Source organism: Schistocerca nitens, chromosome 6, assembly GCF_023898315.1.
Source record: "Schistocerca nitens isolate TAMUIC-IGC-003100 chromosome 6, iqSchNite1.1, whole genome shotgun sequence".
NCBI classification, from domain to species: domain Eukaryota; kingdom Metazoa; phylum Arthropoda; class Insecta; order Orthoptera; family Acrididae; genus Schistocerca; species Schistocerca nitens.
The window spans coordinates 589,017,278-589,043,303 of NC_064619.1; the positions used below are offsets into that span (position 1 = coordinate 589,017,278).

At 43.1% G+C, this 26,026-nt stretch overlaps 1 protein-coding gene and 1 pseudogene across 1 annotated transcript in view; one reads left to right on the plus strand and one right to left on the minus strand.

Moving 5' to 3' along the window:
- Positions 1-26,026, plus strand: part of LOC126262846 (probable cytochrome P450 6a14) — an 86,815-nt gene that overhangs the window by 24,112 nt on the left and 36,677 nt on the right. The window contains exon 3 of the mRNA XM_049959712.1: positions 2,917-3,155. Within this exon, the coding sequence (XP_049815669.1) occupies positions 2,917-3,155 (239 nt within the window). The remainder of the gene's footprint in view (positions 1-2,916; positions 3,156-26,026) is intronic.
- LOC126263981 (5S ribosomal RNA) lies at positions 7,247-7,364 on the minus strand (annotated as a pseudogene).

Here is a 26,026-nt window from a genome sequence, read left to right on the forward strand (position 1 = left end):
TTCATGAACGTCTGGACACTAACTTTGGTGCCACATTATGTTCTGAATTTCTTTGGATTTTGTGAGATGTTTTGCCGTAAGATACTGCTACAGTATTCACTAAAAGCCTCAGGCATTGCACTTTGACAGACAAACTCATATACTCTGGTTTACATTAAGTGTGTGGAAGGCGCTGTTACTTTAAAAGTTTATTTGGAGAGATTACATACACTGGACGGACTCTCCCATGCGAATCAAAATCTAAGTGGCCTCTTTGTGCCATTAAGATTTTAACTTCACTAAGATAATGCGCCATGCTCACTAAGATATTGCAAATGTGACTGAAATATTTACCTGTGTATACTCCGGAAGGCGCTATATACTGCTTGATAGAATATACTTCTTACCTTCTTCATTTTTCGTTTTGTCCGCGTACAGAGCGCCTTTAAATTTGGAAACTGGCTTGACGGTTTCTGCCTATTATCCTACCAAAATATTTTCACGTATTCACTATTATTTATTTTTTGTTTCATTCTTCTGCCCACAACTATACAATTCTCTTCTGTGGTTTGTAACCAGTATTCCAAAGGCTAGACAGTTTACTACGCCTTTTCTCTGCGATATTTTGGCATGAAAATCGCCCCTAACTGATTTTGCTCCTCTTTGAATTCATAACGTTGAGTCATCTTTTGAGAGTCTATTATTGACCACCCTATAAATATGGCCATAGAATTTCAAACATCACTTGTGGGAACTTCTCCGCTTCATCCGAATTCAATTCTCTCTCGCAGGGCATTATATTTTGTTACCTTTTATGCATTTACTGCTTCAAGCTAAAGAACTGTTTCCTTATACTGCAGTTTTTGTTTGGACAGAATTACTTTTTTTGTTGAAGTGGTTTCACGCTATTCTCAATGTCTTTCGAAGTTTGGTGGCTGTTTCTAAATTTGTGCTATTTTCGAATTCTGATGACTTTTCCAAGGAATCCGAAGAAGGATGCTTGTAAAGCAATCCGCTATTTTATCTTCAATGGAACTTCCGTGCTGCTTTGATGTACTACAAAGTTTATTTCGGTCAATGCTCTTCTAGTAATAGCCTCAATGAAATACTGACTGACAGCATACAATCTAAACCGGTATAACCAAAAATAATCCCGTAAGTATTGACTGAAATAAACTTTACAGTGAGATGTAATGTCTTTACGGATGTTCGCAACCAATAACGGGGTAAATATAAACGAAGTTTTGACGCAGATTTCAAAGTAATGGGTTTTCTCAGTGTCGCTACCTTGCTGAATTTTTCTCTGACATATTTAATTCCAGTCTTAGTCTTAATATTAGTTTCTAAGTCATCAGCGAAGGATAAGCAGTTAACACTGATTTTGCGTTCGTAATTTCCGTCCAGAATTTAGTCAAACAACAGCAGGAAGAGGGGGAGGGAGACTGGGGGGGGGAGGCGAGTGGGGGAAAGACTGTCTCGTTGTCGAAAATTAGTACGTATGTCTGAAGGCTCAGAGACTTTACGAAGGAATTTTACTTTTTCCTAAGAAATTTTACTTTTGATGTTGAACTTGCAAGAGCCAGGTAGATTAGTTCTCTGGTCTTCTCTAGAGTACCATAAGTAGTCTATCTGTCAATATTAGTGACTTTGTTGTACTCAGTTGGCGTTATGAGCGGAAGAGAAATGATCGTCAACTTATCTCTGCAGGCACCCTAAGCCCTCTTACGTAGTTCCCACGATCCCTACCAGAGATATGCGACTGCGAAAGCAGGATTTTCCCACGGTCTTTCTCGAAAAATAATTCCCTAAATTTAGTCAACGGCGTTTTGCGAGAATGTCAAGCTCCCAAGTGCTCCCATTTAAGCTTCCCGAGTATATCTGTTGCACTATCGTCGGGACTAAGCTGCCCTTTTACGATCCTAGCAGCGCGCCTCTGATTTCTTTATTTTGTGGCGGCGTTCGTAGCGACAAACAATTCGCTGTGAACGGCTTACGAAGTCACCGCCACACTTTTAATAGCGGGCCGACCGGTCCGCTGGAACAGTGAACAGAAAGATGAAAACCCAAACACTCGGATTAAATGAAAGTCGGTACTTATCTTTATTAACGACGATACAGAACACAGTGGTGAACATGGTCTACAGAAATATGTCTAGTTCGAGTCGGAGCGGCTAGGTCAGCGTCGGCTGACGACAAACAACAACTCTGCTGCGATGAACACACAACTGACTAGCGGGTACACAATTCGGTGGCGAGTCTACAACTGAGCGGCGAATCCAGAACTGTCCTAGCGCTCGCGACTCCAGCGCTTAAGAAACCAGAAGCCAGCGGTGGCGCGCGCAGACTTGCGGCGATTTCCTGTATCGCTGGCGCTGCTTATGCGGACGGCGTCCGGACTTTGATGCTGCCAACCTTTTTTGCAGCGGGCTCGGTTGGCATTACTGGCTAGGATAAAACACTTTAGATGTTTTCTGTCGTGGTTACTTGATAGAACTCTAAACGCTGGGGCAATATTCTAGATCTTGTCACGCTGTTACCTTATGTGTCATTTCATTCAGAGATTAAGTGAACTTCCTAAAATCCTTTCATTACATGTAAGTTTTTCATTCTCCTTTTCTCTTCCAGTGCCATTTCATATCGCTTCTTAGTTTCACCACTACGTATGTAAACACTCTGACATGCTCTATATATTGGATCTAATGTACTGTTATTCATTACGATGATTCAAGTGTCTTTTCGAAGTAGATTACAAGTTTTCTACTTACAGAGCGCAATTCAGGTTGTGAAAAATTTTGATGTACATTTACAGTGATTAATCATCTTTTCTCTTCCCGTTTATAATTTTCCCAGTTGTGATCAGCTTCTTGAATGTGAAGTCCACAATGAGTACACATTTGTTTATTTGACTCACAAAACAGATGTCAATATTTGTTTCAGATAAGCGTTACGTAGGGATTTATCGCAAACGGGCTCCCAGCTTGCTAGTCATCGATCCAGAACTCATTCGTCAAGTATTCGTCAAAGACTTTGATTTCTTCATGGACCGAGAACCTCTCTCCTTCAAGGAACCAGTACTGGAGAATCAACTGTTCTTCATGAAGGGCGAAAGATGGCGGCATTTGCGCAACAAACTCAGTCCCTTATTCACCAGTGGGAAGCTCAAGAATATGTTTCAGGTAAGTGTTTATTGCAAAGATGAAGCTACTTATAGTCTAGGAGAATAGTTACGGGAACTTTGCTATCGACGATGCTCATTACAGCCTTGTGTTCACCAAACTGTAAACTGGAAACAAGAATACGTTAACCTTAGAGTAGCATTTGACATTCTCTGGAGAGAAGTAGTAGGTATTAAGCTATTGAAGTACCGAAGCCAAAAACTGTTGTGTCATGGGCAAATAGTACATTGCAAAATGGTTCTGCTGAAACCGAGGAATTAACCAGTAATCCTTCATGCGCCGATAGCTCACATTGAGAGCTCTTCCAGTTTTATTTCATGCATTTGTGATCGGGTTAATGTCACTGTGTTTTACTTTTCGTTAGCGTATACAAAAGCTGAGCTGTGAGGTGCCTAATGAGCTCTATAGGATTTTCTGCAAGTCAATTAAGAGAAGTATCAGGCTCCACACTTCTTCCATTACAGTGGTCAAGCTGTTGTACGGTAACTTATATGAAAGCTGACACACCTCAGCAATTGAAACACGTTGCAAATGGTTTTAACATCCGTCATTCAGAGTATAATCTTCCCCCTACAAATGTTAACACTGTGTCCATTGTAGTGACCTCTTTTCCACTGAAACTTCTGTCCATGGATCTGAACGTAACAGAAAAGATTTCAAAGTTCTGTAAATTGTAGTGATCTGGCGTCATCAGCCTAAGTAACTGTCTCAGCACCGTGAAAGACGAGGCATCAGAATTTTGATCAGGTCCTGTTGACTGAAATGAGGTGCTACTATACGTGACTCGGCTATCCAAGATCAGGCAGACTATGAAGCAAAGTTTTCTGTAACTCCATCTTCTGTAGATGGAATTGGACTGCGGCTGGTCGAAGACTTGAAGAAAATAGATGCCGACAGCCGTAATTTTATTTAGCAATTTTATTTAGCTACCAGTCCACCTGCTTAGGTGGGTGGTAACGTGCTTGCCTCCCATGCAAGCGGGCTCGGGTTCGAATCCCGGCCGGGTTGGAGATTTTCTCCGCTCGTGGACTGGATGCTGTGTTGTCCTCACCATCATTTCATCCTCATCGCCGGCCCCCAAGACGTCCAATGTGGCGTCGAATGAGATAAGAATTGCACTTGGCGGCTGAACTTCCCCGAATGTGGCCTCCCAGCCAACGATGCCATACGCTCATTTCCATTTAGCTACCAGTTTCACTGGCACTATCCTCAGGCCCCTAGAGACGTAACTACTACTAAGTCATCTAATCGTATGTTCTATTGTAGCTTGTGAAGGGTCCACGTCTGCCGAGAAGGTCTACGGGATCCAGCTGGACATAGTAGTCCCTATAATAGCGCAAACGATTAGATGACTTATCTAGCTACGTGTGTAGGGGCCTAAGGATGGGGTGAATGAGGCACCGAAACTGGTGGCTAAATAAAATTATTAAATAAAATTACAGCTGTTGGTATATACGAGGGGCGTTCAGAAAGTAAGCTCCGATCGGTCGCGAAATGGAAACGACTATGAAAATCCGATAAAGCTTTGCACAGATGTGTTGGGTAGTGTCTCTAGTATAACCCCAGTTAGCATCACGTCGCTCTTCTCATTTCTGAGCTCGCAGTGAGTGCGTAAAGATGTCTAGAAAATAGTGTCTGCCGCCAAGTACGAGGGCCTGGTGAGAAATTTCGCCTGAAGCTATGCAGCTAACATTACATAACTGTCGTGCTGTTTCTTCTTCAAGACAATTCTCAGCCGCATTCTGCAGGGGCAATGAAGATGCTCCTGCATCGTTTTCAAATGGAAATGTTAGATTACCCACAATACAGTCCGCAATTGTCTCCCCCTGAGTTTCATCTCTGGTCACATGAACCGCTGTCTTTGAAGACAACATTTTGACACAGACAACGAGCTGTAGGCCAGCGTGGAGAATTGGCGGAAAGCACTGGCGGCTGCCTTCTATGATGAGGCTACTGAAAAGTTGGTACAACGCTATGACAAACGTCTAAGTCAGAACGGCGACTACGTAGAGAAGTAGCTGAAAGGTGTAGCTAATTGTTACAAGTAAAACATTTCTGATGTTCACTGTGGTTTCAATTTGGCAATCAATCGGAGCTTACTTTCTGAACAGGCCTCGTATTTTCTTCAAGATCAAGCGAAGTAGTTGAAATTTCATGAGTGATGTCAGTTACTTTACTAACTACATTAACGTTGCTCGGAAAAAGATTCAAATGGTTCAAATGGCTCTGAGCACTATGGGACTTAACATCTGAAGGCACCAGTCCCCTAGAACTTAGAACTACTTAAACCTAACTAACCTAAGGACATCGCACACATCCATGCCCGAGGCAGGATACGAACCTGCGAGCGTAGCAGCAACTCGGTTCCGGACTGAAGCGCCTAGAACCGCTCGGCCACAGCGGCCGGGTCGGAATAAGAAAACCACAGTCGTTACAAAGTCCTGTGCTCACATCGCTAGGCGATCTACAAATGCACAAGCCAAATAATTCAATCGTGTCATTAATACACTCTTCAGCTTAAAATGAACAATAGATGAAACTATCCTAAAACACAGGGTGTTTGTTTTAACTTGAGACAACTAAGAATTCCGAAAGTGATGCATCATACGAAAAAAAAATGTTCTACGTGAAAAGTTGATATTAGTAAAGGGGACATATGTCTGTACTGCACCTAGCCGCCGACTAACCAACCTGCCCGCTTAGACAAGGTCAACTTTGTATTTCCTGGTGAGAAACACGCATTTTTATTGCATATTCGGATTCTATGTCAAAAAGTACGTACTGTTTCCTCAAACCATCGTTCTCATTCGTGGTAGACGGGGTTGTAGTCGACAAACATAACCTTTGTGTTCTAACGATCGATTTTACGTTCGAAATTTACTTTAGCGTTGCGAATTTCATTTTGAACCTTCTAAGTGTCCTGCCAATGAATCGCAGCCTTTGGTTTGCTCTACCCACAACGTTATCTATGTGATCGTTCCAATTTACGGCATCTGTAACTGTAATGCCTAAGTATTTAGTTGAATTTCGACTGAAGATTTGTGTGACTTATCGCGTAATCGAAATTTAGCTGATTTCTTTTAGTACTCATGTGAATAACTTCACACTTTTCTTTATGCAGGGTCAATTGCCACTTTTCGCACGACACAGATATCGTATCTAAATCATTTTGCAATTCGTTTTGGTCATCTGATGACTTTACAAGACAGTCAATGACAACATCATCTGCAAACAATCTAATAGGGCTACTCACATTGTCTCCTCTGTCGTTAATATAGATCAGGAACAACAGAGGGCCTATAACACTTCCTTAGGGAACGCCGGATATTACTTCTGTTTTACTCGATGACTTTCCGCCTCTTGCTATGAACTGTTACCTTTCTGACAGGAAATCACGAATCCAGTCGCACAACTGAGGCGATGTTCCACAGACACGCAGTTTGGTTGACGCTTGTGAGGAACGGTGTCGAAAGCCTTCCGGAAATCTAAAAATATGGAATCAATTGACATCCCCTGTCGATAGCACTCATTACTTCATGAGTATAGAGAGCTACATAGTTGTGTTTCACAAGAACGATGTTTTCTGAATAAGTGCAATGTGTCAATAAATCGTTTTCTTCTAGGTAATTCATAATGTTCGAACACAGTATATGTTCCAAACTAAAACTAAACTAAAGTCTGTCCTAACAGATCACGGAAGACCCTAATGGTACTGGCCGGCCGGTGTGGCCGTGCGGTTCTAGGCGCTACAGTCTGGAGCCGAGCTACCGCTACTGTCGCAGCTTCGAATCCTGCCTCGGGCTTGGATGTGTGTCATGTCCTTAGGTTAGTTAGGTTTAATTAGTTCTAAGTTCTAGGCGACTGATGACCTCAGAAGTTAAGTAGCATAGTGCTGAGAGCCATTTGAACCTAACGGTACTGACCGACCGCCGTGTCATCCTCAGTCTATAGGCGTCATTGGATGCGGATATCGAGGGGCATGTGGTCGGCACACCGCTCTCCCAGCCGTTTTCAATGTTCGAGACCGGAGCCGCTACTTCTTAGTCAGATAGCTCCTCAATTGGCCTCACAAGGGCTGAGTGCACCCCGCTTGCCAACAGCGCTCGGCATACCGGACGGTAACCCATCCAAGTGCTAGCCAAGCCCGACAGCGCTTAACTTCGGCGATCTGACGGGAACAGGTGTTATCACTGCGACAAGGCCGTTGGCATTATACGTTCCAAAACCCAACTACAAATCGACGTTAGTGATATGGGCCTGTAATTCAGCGGATTACTCCTATTTCCCTTTGTGGGTATTTGTGAGACTTGAGCAATTTTCCAGACTTTAGGTACGGAGCTTTCTGTGAACGAACGATTGTATATAATTGCTAAATATAGAGCTATTGTATCAGCGTTCTCTGAAAGTAACCTGACTGTTATACAATCTGGACCGGATCCCTTGCCTTTAATAAGTGATTTAAGCTGCTTTGCTACGCCGAGGGTATCTACTTCTACGTTTCTCATCTTGGCAGTTGCTCTTGATTGGAATTCAGGAATATTTACTTCGTCTTCTTTGGTGAAGGAGTTTCGGAAAACCGTGCTCAATAACTCTGCTTTAGTGGCACTCTCATCAGTGACTGCCAGCCGCAGTGGACGAGCGGTTCTAGGCGCTTCAGTCTGGAACGCGCGACCGCTACGGTCGCAGGTTCGAATTCTGCCTCGGGCATGGATGTTCAAAAATGGTTCAAATGGCTCTGAGCACTATGGGACTCAACTGCTGTGGTCATAAGTCCCCTAGAACTTAGAACTACTTAAACCTAACTAACCTAAGGACAGCACACAACACCCAGCCATCACGAGGCAGAGAAAATCCCTGACCCCGCCGGGAATCGAACCCGGGAACCCGGGCGTGGGAAGCGAGAACGCTACCGCACGACCACGAGATGCGGGCAGGGCATGGATGTGTGTGATGTCCTTAGGTTAGTTAGGTTTAAGTAGTTCTAGGGGACTGATGACCTCAGCTGTTAAGTCCCATAGTGCTCACAGCCATTAGAACCATTTCATCGGTGACTTCACCGTTGTTATGGCGCAGTGAAGGTATTGATTCCGTCTTGCCACAGGTGTGGTTTATGTATGACCACTATCTCTTTGGGTTTTCCGCCAGATACTGAGACAGAGTTTCGTTGTAGAAATTATGAAAAGCATCTCGCATTGAAGCACTCGCTATATTTCGAACTTCTGCAAGACTAAGCCAATCTTGGGGATTTTGCGTTCTTTCAAATTTGGCATGCTTTTTTCGCTGCTTCTGCAGCAGCGATCTAATCCGTTTTGTGTACCATGGGGGATCAGTACCATCACTGACCAATTTATGTGGTATACAGGGTGGTCCATTGATAGTGACCGGGCCAAATATCTCACGAAATAAGCATCAAACTAAAATACTACAAAGAACGAAACTCGTCTAGCTTGAAGGGGGAAACAAGATGGCGCTATAGTTGGCCCGCTAGATGGCGCTGCCATAGGTCAAACTGATATCAACTGCGTTTTCTAAAATAGGAACCCCCATTTTTATTACATATTCGTGTAGTACTTAAAGAAATATGAACGTTTCAGTTGGACCACTTTTTTCGCTTTTGTAACAGATGGCGCTGTAATAGTCACAAACGTATAAGTACGTAGTATCACGTAACATTGCGCCAGTGCGGACGGTATTTGCTTCGTGATACATTACCCGTGTTAAAATGGACCGTTTACCAATTGCGGAAAAGGTCGATATCGTGTTGATGTACGGCTATTGTGATCAAAATGCCCAACGGGCGTGTGCTATGCATGCTGCTCGGTATCCTGGACATCATCCAAGTGTCCGGACCGTTGGACGGATAGTTACGTTATTTACGGAAACAGGAAGTGTTCAGCCACATGTGAAACGTCAACCACGACCTGCAACAAATGATGATGCTCAAGTAGTTGTTTTAGCTGGTGTCGCGGCTAATCCGCACATCAGTAGCAGACAAATTGCGCGAGAATCGGGAACCTCAAAAACATCGCTGTTGAGAATGCTACATCAACATCGATTGCCCACCAGGAATTGCATGGCGACGACTTTGAACGTTGTGTACAGTTCTGCCACTGGGCACAAGAGAAATTACGGGACGATGACAGATTTTTGCACGCGTTCTATTTAGCGACGAAGCGTCATTCACCAACAGCGGTAACGTAAACCGGCATGTACTATTGGACAACGGAAAATCCACGATGGCTGCGACAAGTGGAACATCAGCGACCTTGGCGGGTTAATGTATGGTGCGGCATTATGGGAGGAAGGATAATTGGCCCCCATTTGATCGATGGCAATCTAAATGGTGCAGTGTATGCGGATTTCCTACGTAATGTTCTACCGATGTTACTACAAGATGTTTCACTGCATGACAGAATGGCGATGTACTTCCAACATGATGGATGTCCGGCACATAGCTCGTGTGCGGTTGAAACGGTACTGAATAGCATATTTCATGACAGGTGGATCGGTCGTCGAAGCACCATACCATGGCCCGCACGATCACCGGATCTGACGTCCCCGGATTTCTTTCTGTGGGTAAAGTTGAAGGATATTTGCTATCGTGATCCACCGACAACGCCTGACAACGTGCGTCAGCGAATTGTCAATGCATGTCTAACATTCTGCGTGGTGTCTGTTTGTTCTAAGTCATGTCTCCCTACCACTTTCGCGCAACGACGCTCTGAGCGTGTTTTTTAGGGAATTGACTAGTTTGAACCTGGGACCTGTTGCTGCTAAGGAGACGCCAGACCACACATGACATGTAGAGTTCAGAAGAGTTCAGTGAGACTAGCGATGATATAAACAAATACTTAATGATTTCAGCGTCAGCTCCACTGCACTCCCTATAAAAGAATCTTAATACTAACTAAATTTAGTGGAAGGGGTTCAAGGCTTTCCTATTTTTAGTTAGCTGGTAAAATAACGTCGAAAAAGCAGTTAAGTTTACCATTGGAAATTTTATTCTACTCACAAAACATTGTTTATAAATTGCACTATTGATAAAAGGAAATATTTTAATACAGGATGATAAAAACCAACAAGAATGTGAACGAATATTCCCTGAGTGGGTTTCCAAGTTCTACAATGGATCGAAGGATTACCTATGCCATATCACATCTATAATCTAGGTTTAAATTAAGTTTCACAAAAGAGAAAACTATCATACTGGTCTACAGTGACCCTCAATTATCTTTAATTACTTATCTAACTTGTCGTAAATTACAGTGGCTGATGTGGCTTTTCAATAATTACATAACAGAAAAATCATCGCGTTTCAGATTTTAACTTCCGTAGCAAATGTGAATACCATGAACTTTAATTGACGATCGACACTACTATTACGCAAAACAGGGATATAACAGATGAGACTTCTGCAGTTCTGAGTGAAGCTTTATGCGCTGTTATGCGGCATCTCGTGCGTTCATTACCTTGTCGTTGGTTAGACAGCTTCAGGGGGGCAGCGGGCGGCGCAGCTTCACCTTCGCCGTCTCGGAAGCAACTCCCCCCTAACTTCTCGTTACTACAATTTACCGAAGTTGGTTTAAAAAAAAAAAATCTGGCTGTGTTTTCATCTGACCAATCATGGTCTCAATGTTAACCTTAAGCTCCGCCTACAAAAGTTCTGTCTATCCAATGAGAAACGTTATACTTTTCGTGGTGGGGCAATGTTTTTAAAGCTTGCAACGTAACAGAGACGCGAAAAAGTCTCACGCTAAAACTTGCGGCTGGTGTGGCCCTTTTAGTGTTATCGTAAGATCTATACTGTTCTTCTGGAGGGCTCTAGCTTTTAACATGGGCTGGGGGGTGATCCTCGTGGTTAGCTGGCGACGTGGGTGTCCGTCCCTTATCGTAGGGCCTTCTAGCTTAACACGGTTCTGCTCTCGGCTTCTGTTCTCGTTTCTCCCCTCGGAACTGCGTCTGTCTCACGGTGGGAAGGTACGACATGCATTTAGGCATTCTTGTGTTAGTCTGTGGTATTCCATTTGCTCACTCGTTACTCGTATTACTTTGGTTAATTTGATGTCACGATTTATTCGGAGCTATGTGACATACTACTGGATTTGCTTATCATGTCAGGGTTTTCACGGAAGGTGTTGGATTTGCCTGACACCTTACACATGTGCGAACTTTACGGAAGGCGAACTACTCGCTGTTGAGAGGAATTTCGTTACACGTATTGCCAAAAGCAATGAGGTTGACGGACATCATTTTGAGCATTTATTGGATTAATGTGGTATTTATAGGTAATCACGCTGTGACACCATGCGTTCTCAGAAATGGTAAGTTCACAAAGGTACATGTATCACATTGGAACAACCGAAATAAAATGTTCAAACATACCTACGTTCTGTATTTTAATTTAAAAAAGCCTACCTGTTACCAATTGTTCGTCTAAAATTGTGGGCCATATGTTTCTGACTATTACAGCGCCATCTATCATAGAGCGAAAAAAGTGGTCCAACTAAAACATTCATATTTCTTTACGTAATACACGAATATGTAATAAAAAATGGGGGTTCCTATTTTAAAAAACGCAGTTAATATCAGTTTGACCTATGGCAGCGCCATTTAGTGGGCCAATCATAGCGTCATCTGGTTTCCCCCTTCAAGCAAGACAAGTTACGTTCTTTGTAGTTTTTTCGTTTGACGCTTATTTCGTGAGATATTTGGTCCGGTCACGATCAATGGACCACCCTGTATAAAGGACACCAGTGGCAAGACGCAATCAATACCTTCACTGCGCGATAACAACAGTGAAGTCACTGATGACAGTGCCACTAAAGCAGAGTTGTTAAACACCGTTTTCCAAAACTCCTTCACCAAAGAAGACGAAGTAAATATTCCTGAATTCCAATCAAGAACAACTGCCAAGATAAGAAACATAGAAGTAGATATCCTCGGTGTAACGAAGCAGCTTCAATCGCTTAATAAAGGCAAGGCCTCCGGTCCAGATTGTATACCAGTCAGGTTCCTCTCAGAGGTTCCTGATAAAATAGCTCCATATTTAGCAATTATATACAACCACTCGCTCACAGAAAGATCCGTACCTAAAGACTGGAAAATTGCTCAAGTCACACCAATACCCAAAAAGGGAAGTAGGCGTAATCCGCTGAATTACAGGCCTATATCACTAACGTCGAGTTTCAGCAGGGTTTTGGAACATATACTGTGTTCGAACAGTATGAAGTACCTCGAAGAAAACGATTCATTGACACATAGTCAGCACGGTTTCAGAAAATATCGTTCTTGTGAAACACAACTAGCTCTTTATACTCATTAAGTAATAAGTGCTTTCGACAAGGGATGTCAAATTGACTCCATATTTTTAGATTTCGAGAAGGCACTCGACACGGTTCCTCACACGCTTCTTCTAACCAAACTGGGTGCCTACGGAGTATCGCCTCAGTTGTGCGACTGGATTCGTGATTTCCTGTCAGAAAGGTCACAGTTTATAGTAATAGACGTAAAGTCATCGACTAAAACAAAGTAATATCCGACGTTCCCCAATGAAGTATTACAGGCCCTCTATTGTTCCTGATCTATATTAACGACATAGGAGACAATCTCAGTAGCCGTTTTAGATTGTTTGCAGATGATGCTGTCATTGAACGTCTTGTAAAATCATCAGATGATGATAACGACTTGCAAAATGATTTAGATATCTGTATAGTGCGAAAAGTGGCAATTGACCCTGAGTAAGGAAAAGTGTGAAGTTATTCACATGAGTACTAAAAGAAATCAGCTAAATTTCGATTACGTGATAAGTCACACTAATCCGAAGGCTATAAATTCAACTAAATACTTAGGGATTACAATTACAAATAACCTAAATTAGAACGATCACATACATAACATTGTGGGTAGAGCAAACCAAAGACTGCGATTCATTCGCAGATTACTTAGAAGGTGCAACAGGTCTTCTAAAGAGACTGCTTACACCACGCTTGTCCGCCTTATTCTGGAGTATTGCTGTGCAGTGTGGGATCCGCATCAGGTGGGACTGACGGATGACATCGAAAAAGTACAAAGAAGGGCAGCTCGTTTTGTATTATCAGGAAATAGGCGAGACACGTGAATTGGAGTGGCAATCATTAAAGCAAAGGCGTTTTTCGTTGCGACGGGATCTTCTCATGAAATTTCAATCACCAGTTTTCTCCTCCAATTGCGAAAACACTCTGTTACCACCCACCTACGTAGGGAGAAATGATCATCACGTTAAAATAAGAGAAATCAGGGCTCGCACAGAAAAATTTAAGTGCTCGTTCTTCCTGCGTGCCGTTCGAGAGTGGAACGGTCGAGAGACAGCTTGAAAGTGGTTCACTGAACCCTCTGCCAGGGACTTTATTGTGAATAGCAGAGTAATCACGTAGATGTAGCTGTAGAGATACACCTTACGGAAAACCCAAAAGCCTATATTCATTTCTCTATAAACGGATTTTTTTTAAATAACAGCCAGCAATCTGAACAATGAATAATAGCTCCTTTCAGTAATGTGCCCCGTATTGCATCTAGAACAAATTACACGATACATCTTTACAATCTCGAACAACGTTTTGAATGCCCATCTCCCTTTTACAATAGCAGGAATTGTACATCATTGTTGTACCTCTAAACTAAAGAACATTATACATTTTTAGAACGTGGCCAGTGAGACGTAATTAAACTGTAGCTAATTCTCTTCTCTCTCTCTGTCTCTCAAGTTTTTATTGCTCACAGCCAGATGGTATTCTCATTGTTTTCTCGGATCGTCTCTTTCTCTAGAGTGTTCAATAGCAGCTTTTTTGATATATAAGAACAAAAAATCAATAATTAAACTCCACTCCCGTCATTCCTACCTACGTTATAAAATAAAACATTTAATTTAAGCTATAATGTCTCTTGTGCACTGACAAGATATCTGTAATTCTGATGGAAAAATACATGCACATTACAACTGAAACTCAGTAATCTTTACCAGAAGAAGAACAACTCATGCCGTAAAATGTTGCCTCACAATAGTTTAGATTTTCACTTCATTGTGTTTTAAGGACCAAAGTGATTTCTGTTGGAATTCTACATATGACAGACCTGGGTACGAATTTTTGTAAAACCCAATCCAGCGTGACTGACATAACATCTTTACCTCCAGTGTAACTCTTTGGTTAATTCCCAAGGTAAAAATCAAATTCTGTGTGGCACTGAGAATGAGGTGAGCATTCACAGGGCTGACTCAACTTCTCCACTAACCAGGCAATTGGTCATTAAGCAAATACTGGACTTAGCGTCCATTTTCCTCACTCAGACTATATTGTAAGACTTTTTACGAATTTTTTTTGGCAAAACTAATGAATAAATCAACGTAGATCTTTTTGTACATTGTCTATTGACTCTTGGACAACATTTTCTAATTTTTTAAAAAGAAATTCAGGCATCATGAAACCCCCCCATCGGAGGAGTTAAAGTTGCTCTGTCCATCTGAAGTGTGTCCATGACGGAAGTCCTGCAGTCTGCAAATCTTATTTGAAATAAGAAAACTAACAATTTTCTTAAGTTTTAGGCTATTGTGCAGGAGGTAGTACCACAGTTTTCTGAAATATGATATAATGAAAAACAGCAGACGCCTGAAACAAAAATATGGTACTGAAGTATGTTTTTGGTCTGTATTCTGCAACAACTAATGAATAAATTAAAATAAAAAAGTAGGTCTATTACTACTTGAGGACATGCCTGAGGAGTAACTCACCAAGTTTAAGAAAGGTAAGCGTCTTAGATTCATAATCAAAATGTCTTCGTCTCGGTTTCGAATCCCGCCGCTGCTTCAATTTTGATTAATAATCAGCATTGGCGGCCGAAGACTTCCTGCATAAAAAGTCACGCTCATTCTGGCAAATGTCTTGTCAAAGAGGGCTGAGGAGCGGACAGAGGTACAGGGCACTTTCTTGTACTAGGGGTGGGAAACTGCCCCTAAAGGCGGGAGACTCAGCATAGATCAACGGCGTGAGGATGCAGAAGGCAATGGAAACCACTGCATCACAGACATGTAACGTGTATCCTCAGAACATGTGACCTGCAATTGAAGAAGTGTCATGATGATCTCTCCATTGGCAAAAGATTGCGGAATAGTCCCCCATTCTGATCTCTGGGAGGGGACTGCTAAGGGGGAGGTTACCATGAAAGAAAGATTGACTAATCAACGGAAGGATAACGTTCTACGAGTCGGGGCGTGGAATGTCAGAATCTTGAACGTGGTAGAGAAACTAGAAAATCTGAAAAGGGAAATGCAAAGGCTCAATCTAGATATAGCAGGGATCAGTTAAAAATGGTTCAAATGTCTCTGAGCACTATGGGCCTTAACTTCTGAGGTCATCAGTCCCCTAGAACTTAGAACTATTTAAACCTAACTAACCTAAGGACATCACACACATCCATGCCCGAGGCAGGATTCGAACCTGCGACCGTAGCAGTCGCGCGGTTCCAGACTGTAGCGCCTAGAACCGCCCGGCCAAACTGGCCGGCTGGGATCAGTTATGTGAGGTGGAAAGAAGACAAGGACTTCCGGTCAGATGAGTATAGGATAATATCAACAGCCTCAGAAAATGTAATAACTGGAATAGGATTCGTTATGAATAGGAAGGTAGGGCAGAGAGTGTTACTGTGAACAGTTCAGTGATAGGGTTATTCCTGTCAGAATCGATAGCAAACCAACATCGACAACGATAGTTCAGGTATACACGCCGACGTCGCAAGCTGAAGATGAAGAGATAGATCAAGTGTATGAGGATATTGAAAGGGTAATACAGTATGTACATGGAGATGTACATCTAAGAGTCATGGGGGACTGGAATGCAGTCGTAGGGCAAGGAGTAGAAGAAAAGGTTACAGGAGAGTATGGGCTTGGACGAGGAATGAGAGAGGAGAAAGATTAATAGTGTTCAGTAACAAACTTCAGCTAGTAATAGCGAATACTCTGTTCAGGAATCACAAGAGGAGGAAGTGTACTTGGAAAAGGTCGGGTGATGCGGGAAGATTTCAGTTAGATTTTTACATCATGGTCAGACAGAGATTCCGAAATCAGAACTGGATTGTAAGGCGTACCCAGGAGCAGATATAGACTCAGATCACAACGTAGTAGTGATGAAGAGTAGGCTGAAGTTTAAGACATTAGTCAGGAAGAATCAGTGCGTGAAGAAGTGGGATACGGAAGTACTGAGGAATGACGAGATACACTTGAAGTTCTCTAAGGCTATAGATACAACAGTAAGGAATAGCTCAGTAGGCAGTACAGGAATGGATATCCCTACAAAGGGGCCGGCAATGGTGGCCATGCGGTTCTAGGCACTCAGTCCGGAACCGCGCGACTGCTACGGTCACAGGTTCGAATCTTGCCTCGGGCATGGATGTGTGTGACGTTCTTAGGTTAGTTAGGTTTAGGTAGTTCTAAGTTCTAGGGGACTAATGACCACAGATGTTAAGTCCCATAGTGTTCAGAGCCATTTTTTGAACCTACAAATGGCGATAACAGAAGTTGGCAAGGAAAACATATGTATAAAGAAGGTAACTGCGAAGAAACCATGGGTAACAGAAGAAATGCCGGCCGCGGTGGCCGAACGGTTCTAGGCGCTTCAGTCCGGAACCGCGCTGCTACTACGGTCGCAGGTTCGAATCCTGCCTCGGGCATGGATGTGTCTGATGTCCTTAGGTTAGTTAGGTTTAAGTAGTTCTAAGTTCTAGGGGACTGATGACCTCAGATGTTAAGTCCCATAGTGCTCAGAACCATTTTTGAACAGAAGAAATGCTTCAATTGATCGATGAAAGGAGGAAGTACAAAAATGTTCCGGGAGATTCAGGAATACAGAAATACAAGTCGCTGAGGAATGAAATAAATAGGAAGTGCAGGGAAGTTAAGACGAAATGGCTGCATGAAAAATGTGAAGAAATCGAAAAAGAAATGATTGTCGGTAGGACTGACTCAGCATACAGGAAAGTCAAAACAACCTTCGGTGATATTCAAAGTAAGGGTGATAACATTAAGAGTGAACGGGAATTCCACTGTTAAATGCAGACAAGAGAGCGGATAGGTGGAAAGAATACACTGAAAGCCTCTATGATGGAGGAAGATTTGTCTCATGTGATAGAAGAAGAAACAGGACTCGATTTAGAAGAGATAAGGGACCCGGTACTAGAATCAGAATTTAAAAGATCTTTGAAGGATTTAAGGTCAAATAAGGCAGAAGGGATCGATAACATTCCATCAGAATTTCTAAAATCATTGGGAGAAGTGGCAAGTGGCAACAAAACGACTATTCACGTTGGTATGTAGAATGTATGAGTGTGGCGACATACCATCTGACTTTAGGAAAAACATGATCCACACAATTCCGAAGACGGCAAGAGCTAACAAGTGCGAGAATTATCGCACAATCAGCTTAATAGCTCATGCATCAAAGTTGCTGACGAGAATAATACACAGAAGAATGGAAAAGAAAATTGAGGATGTGCTAGATGACGATCAGTTTTGCTTTAGGGAAGGTAAAGGCACCAGAGAGGCAACTCTGACGTTGCGGTTAATAATGGAAGCAAGACTAAAGAAAAATCAAGATACGTTCATAGGATTTGTCGACCTGGAGAAAGCGTTTGACAATGTAAAATGGTGCATGATATTCGAAATTCTCGGAAAAATAGGGGTAAGCTATAGGGAGAGGCGGGTCATATTCAACATGTACAACAGCCAAGAGGGAATAATAAGAGAGGACGACCAAAAAAAAGTTCTCGTATTAAAAAGGGTGTAAGACAAGGATATAGTCTTTCGCCTCTACTGTTCAATCTGTACATCGAGGAAGCAATGATGGACATAAAAGAAAGGTTCACGAATGGAATTAAAATTCAAGGTGAAGAGATATCAATGACACGATTCGCTGACGAGATTGCTATCCTGGGTAAAACCTCTTTCGGTTGTTATGGTTTTCGTTTCACTCGAATGTTTGGTGGAAAGAACCAAAATGTGTTTGTTCACTGATGTGTTCAAATATTTCACGTGTGCAAAGTGGCCATAAGAATGTTCGACTTTGTGACACTTTTCCACATCTTCATCACTCAGTTTGTAAATATTGGCTTTCGTAAAATGCATAATGTTCGCGTAGGTGCCTCGAAGATCATTCCGCGGTACTGATCACTTATTGAACCATCAGAGGAATTCTTACTTTCGTATGATGGCAGTCGCGTTACACAGAGACTTTTACGTGGTACAATTAAAGCACTCAATGAATCACTGTATTCCCCTAGTGATATTTTTGCTACTTTTGCCTTTTGAAAATAATCGCTGTGAAACTAATACCTCCTTACACAACTGCGACTTTCTCTAACTGGTCGTCCCATGGATGTAGTCTTCTTACCATACCATCTACATCTACATGGATACTCTGCAAATCACATTTAAATTCCTGGCGGAGGGTTCATCGAACCACCTTCATAATTCTCTATTATTCCAATCTCGTATAGCGCGAGGAAAGAATGAACACCTGTATTATTCCGTACGAGCTCTGATTTCCCTTATTTTATCTTGGTGATCGTTCCTCCCTATGTAGGTCGGTGTCAACAAAATATTTTCGCATTCGGAGGAGAAAGTTGGTGACTGGAATTTCGTGAGAAGATTCCGTCGCAACGAAAAACGCCTTTCTTTTAATGATGTCCAGCCCAAATCTTGTATCATTTCTGTGACACTCTCTCCCATATTTCGCGATAATGCAAAACGTGCTGCCTTTCTTTGAACTTTTTCGATGTACTACGTCAGTCCTATCTGGTAAGGATCCCACACCGCGCAGCAGTATTCTAAAAGAGGACGGACAAGCATAGCGTAGGCAGTCTCCTTAGTAGTTTACACTCCATCTCAACAAGCGTGAAGTGGTGTGCTCACATTTTGTTTACTTACCCATCTCGGCGGCGGTTGCCGAGAAATTTCTCTCACGGTAACGCCTATGTTCTAGGTGACAAGTGTTGCGCGGCCGTCCGATGAGTTGTGGGCTGGCAAGAGCATCATTACTCGCCCTTTTACACTCTAACACACAACACGTCAAGTCTTCGCCAGCACGCGGGACTGCCGTCTCAACGGAAAGCCGAGTAATATCGGTTCCGCGCTCAACGCGTTAATCCACAAAATACCTATTATAAAGGGCAATATGGAGGTACCGTAAGCTATCCCAGATATACCCAGAACCGGTAATTAAGTCGTGGTACGGGTTTCGATAAGAAAAAGCGGACGGTAATAGCTAACGAATTACGAAAACGATAAAAAAATCACTAAAAATTACTTGCATACGTAGAAAATACGCCACATAGTCCGCAATAGCTTAGCGAAAATCACACCTCGATATATTCACTGTATTTGAGTAATGTATCTTACAAGGGAACCTCCTCATTGTACCCCCCTCAGATTTAGTTATAAGTTGGCACAGTGGATAGGCCTTGTAAAACTGAACACAGATCAATGGAGAAAACAGGAAGTAGTTGTGTGGAACTATAAAAAATAAGCAAAATATACAAACTGAGTAGTCCACGCGAAAATAGGCAACATCGAGGATAATGTGAGCTCATGGGCGCCGTGGTCTCGTGGTTAGCGTGAGCAGCTGTGGAACGAGAGGTTCTTGGTTCAAGTCTTCCCTTGCGTGAAAAGTTTACTTTCTTTATCTTCGCAAAGTTATGATCTGTCCGTTCGTACATTGACGTCTGTGTTCACTGTAATAAGTTTAGTGTCTGAGTTTTGCGACCGCACCGCAAAACCGTGCGATTAGTAAAAGGACGCGCCTCTCCAATGGGAACCGAAAACATTTGATCGCAAGGTCATAGGTCAACCGATTCCTCCACAGGAAACACGTCTGATATATTCTATACGACACTGATGACGGTATGTGCGTCACATGACAGGAATATGTTGTCGACCCACCTAACTTGTACACATGGCGAATGGGTAAAAAGATTCTTCTACCTTGCCCGATTTAGGTTTTCTTCTGGATGTGATAATCACTCCCAAAAAAGTGATGAAAACATAAGAGTTTGTCACATAAAATGCAACAAATGAATGTAACAGTTTCACAGTCGCACAGCCTGTGCTCTGTCAATACATATGTTATAACGTTTTCAAATTTTTCCGTGTGTAGACCGTCAAATCCTGCATATGCCCAAGCAAATTCGAACATGTCCTGGAATTTTGGAGAGCGAAGTTGATTATGTGTGAGCGCCTGAACTTTGATAATTGTCTGAAAATAAAAAATTAAAATTTTCGCTCGAAGGAAGACTTGAACTAAGTACCTCTCGTTCCGCAGCTGCTCACGCTAACCACGAGACGACGGCGCTCCTGCGTATTGACTGTCCTTGATGTTGCCTATCATTCGCATGGACTACTCAGTTGGTATATTTTGCAAATTTTTTCACAGTTCCACACAACTTCTTCCTGTTTTCTCGACTAATCTGTGTTCAGTTTTTCAAGGTCTATCCACTGTGCCAACTTATAACTAAATCTGAGGGGGGTGCGATGGGGAGGTTCCCTTGTTAGCTGTTTCTGGCTGTAACGACTGAGGAGATAGAAGTCAAAAAAATGGCTCTGAGCACTATGGGACTTAACATCTATGGTCATCAGTCCCCTAGAACTTAGAACTACTTAAACCTAACTAACCTAAGGACAGCACGCAACACCCAGTCATCACGAGGCAGAGAAAATCCCTGACCCCGCCGGGAATCGAACCCGAGAACCTGGGCGCGGGAAGCGAGAACGCTACCGCATGACCACGAGCTGCGGACGATAGAAGTCATGGGATAGCAAAATTCACAGCTACAGGTGGAGATACTATTGCGTACACAAGATGTGAAAGGGCAGTGCACTGTTGTCATTTGCACACAGGTGATTCATGTCAAAAGCTTTCCGTCATGATTATGACCGCACGACGGTAATAAACGTACTTTGCATGCAGAGTGCTCGTTGGAGGCAGATGCACGGAAAATTCCATTCCAGAAATTGTTAGGGAATTCAGTAGTCCACTGTGTCAAGAGTGTGTGCCGAGAACACCAAATTTCAGGCGTTGCCTATCACCACGGACAACTTAATGACGGAGAGCAGCGGCGTTTGTGTACGCTTGTCAGACAACAAACACTACGTGGAATAACAACACAAATCACTGTTGGACGTACGACGAACGTATCCGTTAGGACAGTGTGGGAAAATTAGGCGTTAACGGGCTACGGCAGCAGACGAGCGACACCAGTGTCTTTGTTAACAGCGCGACATCGCCTGCAGTGCCTCTCTCATGCTCGCCTACTTGAAGACCATTTGCATCCATTCATGTTCCAAAACATGTCACAGGGCCACAGTTGTTCTCGATTTGTTTGAATAACATTCTGGACATTTAGAGCGAATGATTTGTCCACACAGTTCGCCCGTCATGAATCACATCGAACATTTTATAGGACACAATCGAGAGATCAGTTTCGTGCACGAAATCTTGCATCGGCAACATTTTCGCAGTTAGGGACGGCTATAGAGACAGCGTGATTTAATATTTCTGCAGGGGCTTCCAATGACTTGTTGAGTGAATGCCACGTCGAGTTGCTGCACTACAGCGGGGAAAAAGGAGCTCCGACACGATATTAGGAGGTATTCCGTGACTTTTGTCACCTCAGTGTAAACGGGAAGCGTACTACGATTTGCACGAAAATTCGATTGTGCGGTTCTCACGGCTCTTGATGCTTTGATGCAAAACACGTAGCGTACGCATTTACACTACTGGCCATTAAAACTGCTACACCAAGAAGAAATGCAGATGATAAAAGGGTGTTCATTGGACAAATATATTATACTAGAACTGATATGTCATTACATTTTCACGCAATTTGAGTGCATAGATCCTGAGAATAACCACCCCTGGCCGTAATAACGGTCTTGATACGCCTGGGCATTGAGTCAAACAGAGCTTGGATGGCGTGTACAGGTACAGCTGCCCATGCAGCTTCAACACGACACCACAGTTCATCAAGACTGGCGTATTGTGACGAGCCAGTTGCTCGGCCACCATTGATCAGACGTTTTCGATTGGTGAGAGATCTGGAGAATGTGCTGGCGAGGGCAGCAGTCAAACATTTTCTGTATCCAGAAAGGCCCGTACAGGACCTGCAACATGCGGTCGTGCATTATTCTGCTGAAATGTAGGGTTTCGCAGGGATCGAATGAAGGGTAGAGCCACGGGTCGTAACACATCTGAATGTAACGTCCACTGTTCAGAGTGCCATCAATGCGAACAAGAGGTGACCGAGACGTGTAACCAATGGCACCCCGTACCATCACGCCGGGTGATATGCCAATATGGCGATGACGAATACACGCTTCCAATGTGCGTTCACCGCGATGTCGCCAAACACGGATGCGACCATTATGATGCTGTAAACAGAAACTGGATTCATCCGAAAAAGTGACGTTTTGCCATTCGTGCACCCAGGTTCGTCGTTGAGTACACCATCGCAGGCGCTCCTGTCTGTGATGCAGCGTCAAGGGTAACCGCAGCCATGGTCTCCGAGCTGATAGTCCATGCTGCTGCAAACGTCGTCGAACTGTTCGTGCAGATGGTTGTTGCCTTGCAAACGTCCCCATCTGTTGACTCAGGGATCGAGACGTTGCTGCACGATCCGTTACAGCCATGCGGATAAGATGCCTGTCATCTCGACTCCTAATGATACGAGGCCGTTGGGATTCAGCACGGCGTTCCGTGTTACCCTCCTGAACCCACCGGTTACATATTCTACTGACAGTCGTTGGATCTCGACCAACGCAAGCAGCAATGTTGCGATACGATAAACCGCAATCGCGATACGCTATAATCCGACCTTTATCAAAGTCGGAAACGTGATGGTGCGCATTTCTCCTCCTTACACGAGGCATGACAACAACGTTTCACCAGGCAACGCCGGTCAACTGCTGTTTGTGTATGAGAAATCGGTTGGAAACTTTCCTCATTTAAGCACGTTGTAGGTGTCGCCACCGGCGTCAACCTTGTGTGAATGCTCTGAAAAGCTAATCGCCGGCCGCTGGTGGCCGAGCGGTTCTGGCGCTACAGTCTGGAACCGCGCGACCGCTACGGTCGCAGGTTCGAATCCTGCCTCGGGCATGGATGTGTGTGTTGTTCTTAGGTTAGTTAGGTTTAAGTAGTTCTAAGTTCTAGCGGACTTATGACCTCAGCAGTTGAGTCCCATAGTGCTCAGAGCCATTTGAACCATTTTTTGAAAAGCTAATCATTTGCATATCACAGCATTTTCTTCCTTTCGGTTAAATTTCGCGTCGGTAGCACGTCATCTTCGTGGTGTAGCAATCTTAATGGCCAGTAGTGTACTATCAGTGGAAGCAGCGATTTTTATAACAATTGCCTCTAGCGTTTAAGGCGGTCTAAATAGGTTTAAAAAAAGTCTCTCCTGCACTAACTTCTTCATCACAGAGTAGCAATCCTCGATTATTTGTTGGATGTATTCAAATCTCTTGTCTTCCCCTACAGTATATTCCCTCTAGAGTTCTCTCTAATACTATGACGCAAGTTATTCCCTGACTCCTTACTACATTTGCTATCGTCCTGTCGCTTCTTGTTCTCAGTGCTTTCCATCTGTTCCATTCTTCGATGATTCTGCTGAGGACCTCCTCATTCCTTACCTTATCAGTCCACCTGGTTTTTAACATTCTGTAGTATCATACTACGAACGCTTCGATTGTCTTCTGTTCCATTTTTCCCACTGTACATGATCCACTACCATACAGTGTGAAAGGTAGCCATGTATAGGTGGGCTGAAAATTTATTTATGCTTAGTTTCAGAATGTGTGGAAATTTTATGTTTCGACAGCGAAGCAGTCGCGTGTGACATCTGTGGAATAGTCAATTTAACGGCAGCGATAGAAATATCTCTGAACTTGCCTATCTTCAGCTCAGTTGTAGAGCAGAAAGTAGTCGAGTGTTGGATATGGAGTAAGCTGGTAGAACTTTTAGTGTAGTGCATGTTGGAGCAGGATTTTGCTGAAGAAAATTGTTGTGAATTATTAACCCGATCTAAGGACGTACAGACGCAGCATTTATGGAACAGACAGAATAGAATTGCGTTATGGATATGTTTTCAAGGTAATAATTTTTGCCGGTGCATACTGATACCGTTAGTGATTCTTGCATTAGAACAGTCCACCTCCCCACCTCTGTTTAAGTCATTTCAGCTAAATTCATTTCAATTTGCATAATCGTAAATGCATTGTCTTGTAAGACTTTTGAAAAGAAAGTAAAGATTTTGGTTTCCTGTGAGTTTTACGTTCTTATGAAATAAGAGTTTACAATACAGTGTCGTCAGTGTAATGAACAGATTAGAATTTTCATTTCAAATAAGAATTTTCTTTGGTATGAGAAAATCAACCCTATCTTTCTCCCAGCATGTAAGTTTTACTTTAGCATACTTTTGCTGGCCCCATTTCTTCATGCTGGACTGTTGTTGCTGATTATGCCGTAATATTTCAGGTGAGATTCGTTCCATACGTATTTTGTTGGTTCTTGCCGGCCGCGGTGGTCTAGCGGTTCTAGGCGCTCAGTCAGGAACCGCGTGACTGCTACGGTCGCAGGTTCGAATCCTGCCTCGGGCATGGATGTGTGTGATGTCCTTAGGTTAGTTAGGTTTAAGTAGTTCTAAGTTCTAGGGGACTGATGACCACAGATGTTAAGTCCCATACTGCTCAGAGCCATTTTTTGTTGGTTCTTCCGCTTCTCATCTCACATTTCCAGTGCGCAAATTCTAAGAATTTTCTTTGTAATTGGAATTTTATTGGGCCAGTGAACAGTGTGTGTTTCATAGTGTTGCTACGTAATTTCAGTGTTTCAATTTTTTGGGGCAGCGCATAGTTTGGTTTTGGTAGTGGTAACAGAGGACAGTAAATTAAGTTTTGAGTAAAAAACAGGCAAATATTTTAATGCTCATGAACGAACGAACGATCGGGTCAGAGCAAATAACTTTCAAATGCTGTACTCCACACGTACGTCCTCAGAAATTTCTTCCTCAAACTAAGTTCAAATGGTTCAAATGGCTCTGAGTACTATGGGACTTAACTTCTAAGGTCATGAGTCCCCTAGAATTTAGAACTACTTAAACCTAACTAACCTAAGGACATCACACATTCCATGCCCGAGGCAGGATTCGAACCTGCGACCGTAGCGGTCTCGCGGTTCCAGACTGTAGCGCCTAGAACCGCTCGGCCACCCCGGCCGGCCTCAAATTACGTCCAGTGTGTTAGTTCGGCGCATAAGTTCGTAGCGCTTTTGTTTTGCATGTTGGTATTCTGGTTGCTATGGGTTTATTTATCGATTCTCATTTTTATTTGTAGTTCACTGTTGCTATTTGAGTTTACGTATTGTCATCTTTGGATAGTGAGTGAAGCTCAGGACGCTAATGATATGCCAAGTGGAGAAACAGGAATATTTCCGACATTTTCTTGTTTTAAAGTTCAATAGAGGGGTGACGGCAACGGAGGCAGCCAGAAGCATGAGAATAATGGCTTTGGACAGGGCACAACGAGAAAATGGTTTTGTCGTTTGAAGCAGGATCATTTTTATACTAGTTACTCTCCACGTTCAGGAAAAGACCTTCGAGGTATGATGTACGTCATTTAAACGCATTACTCTACGACGACCCACGTCAGTGTACTTAAAACTGGCGAATCGTTCGAAAATCCTGCTGCAATGGTTTTGAGGAGCATGACAGTGAACCCACGTTGATGTTTTGGCCATCAAATTCGGCTTATCTGAATACGACGAAACCCAAATGGGACGCTATCGGACGCCAGCCCCGTACCC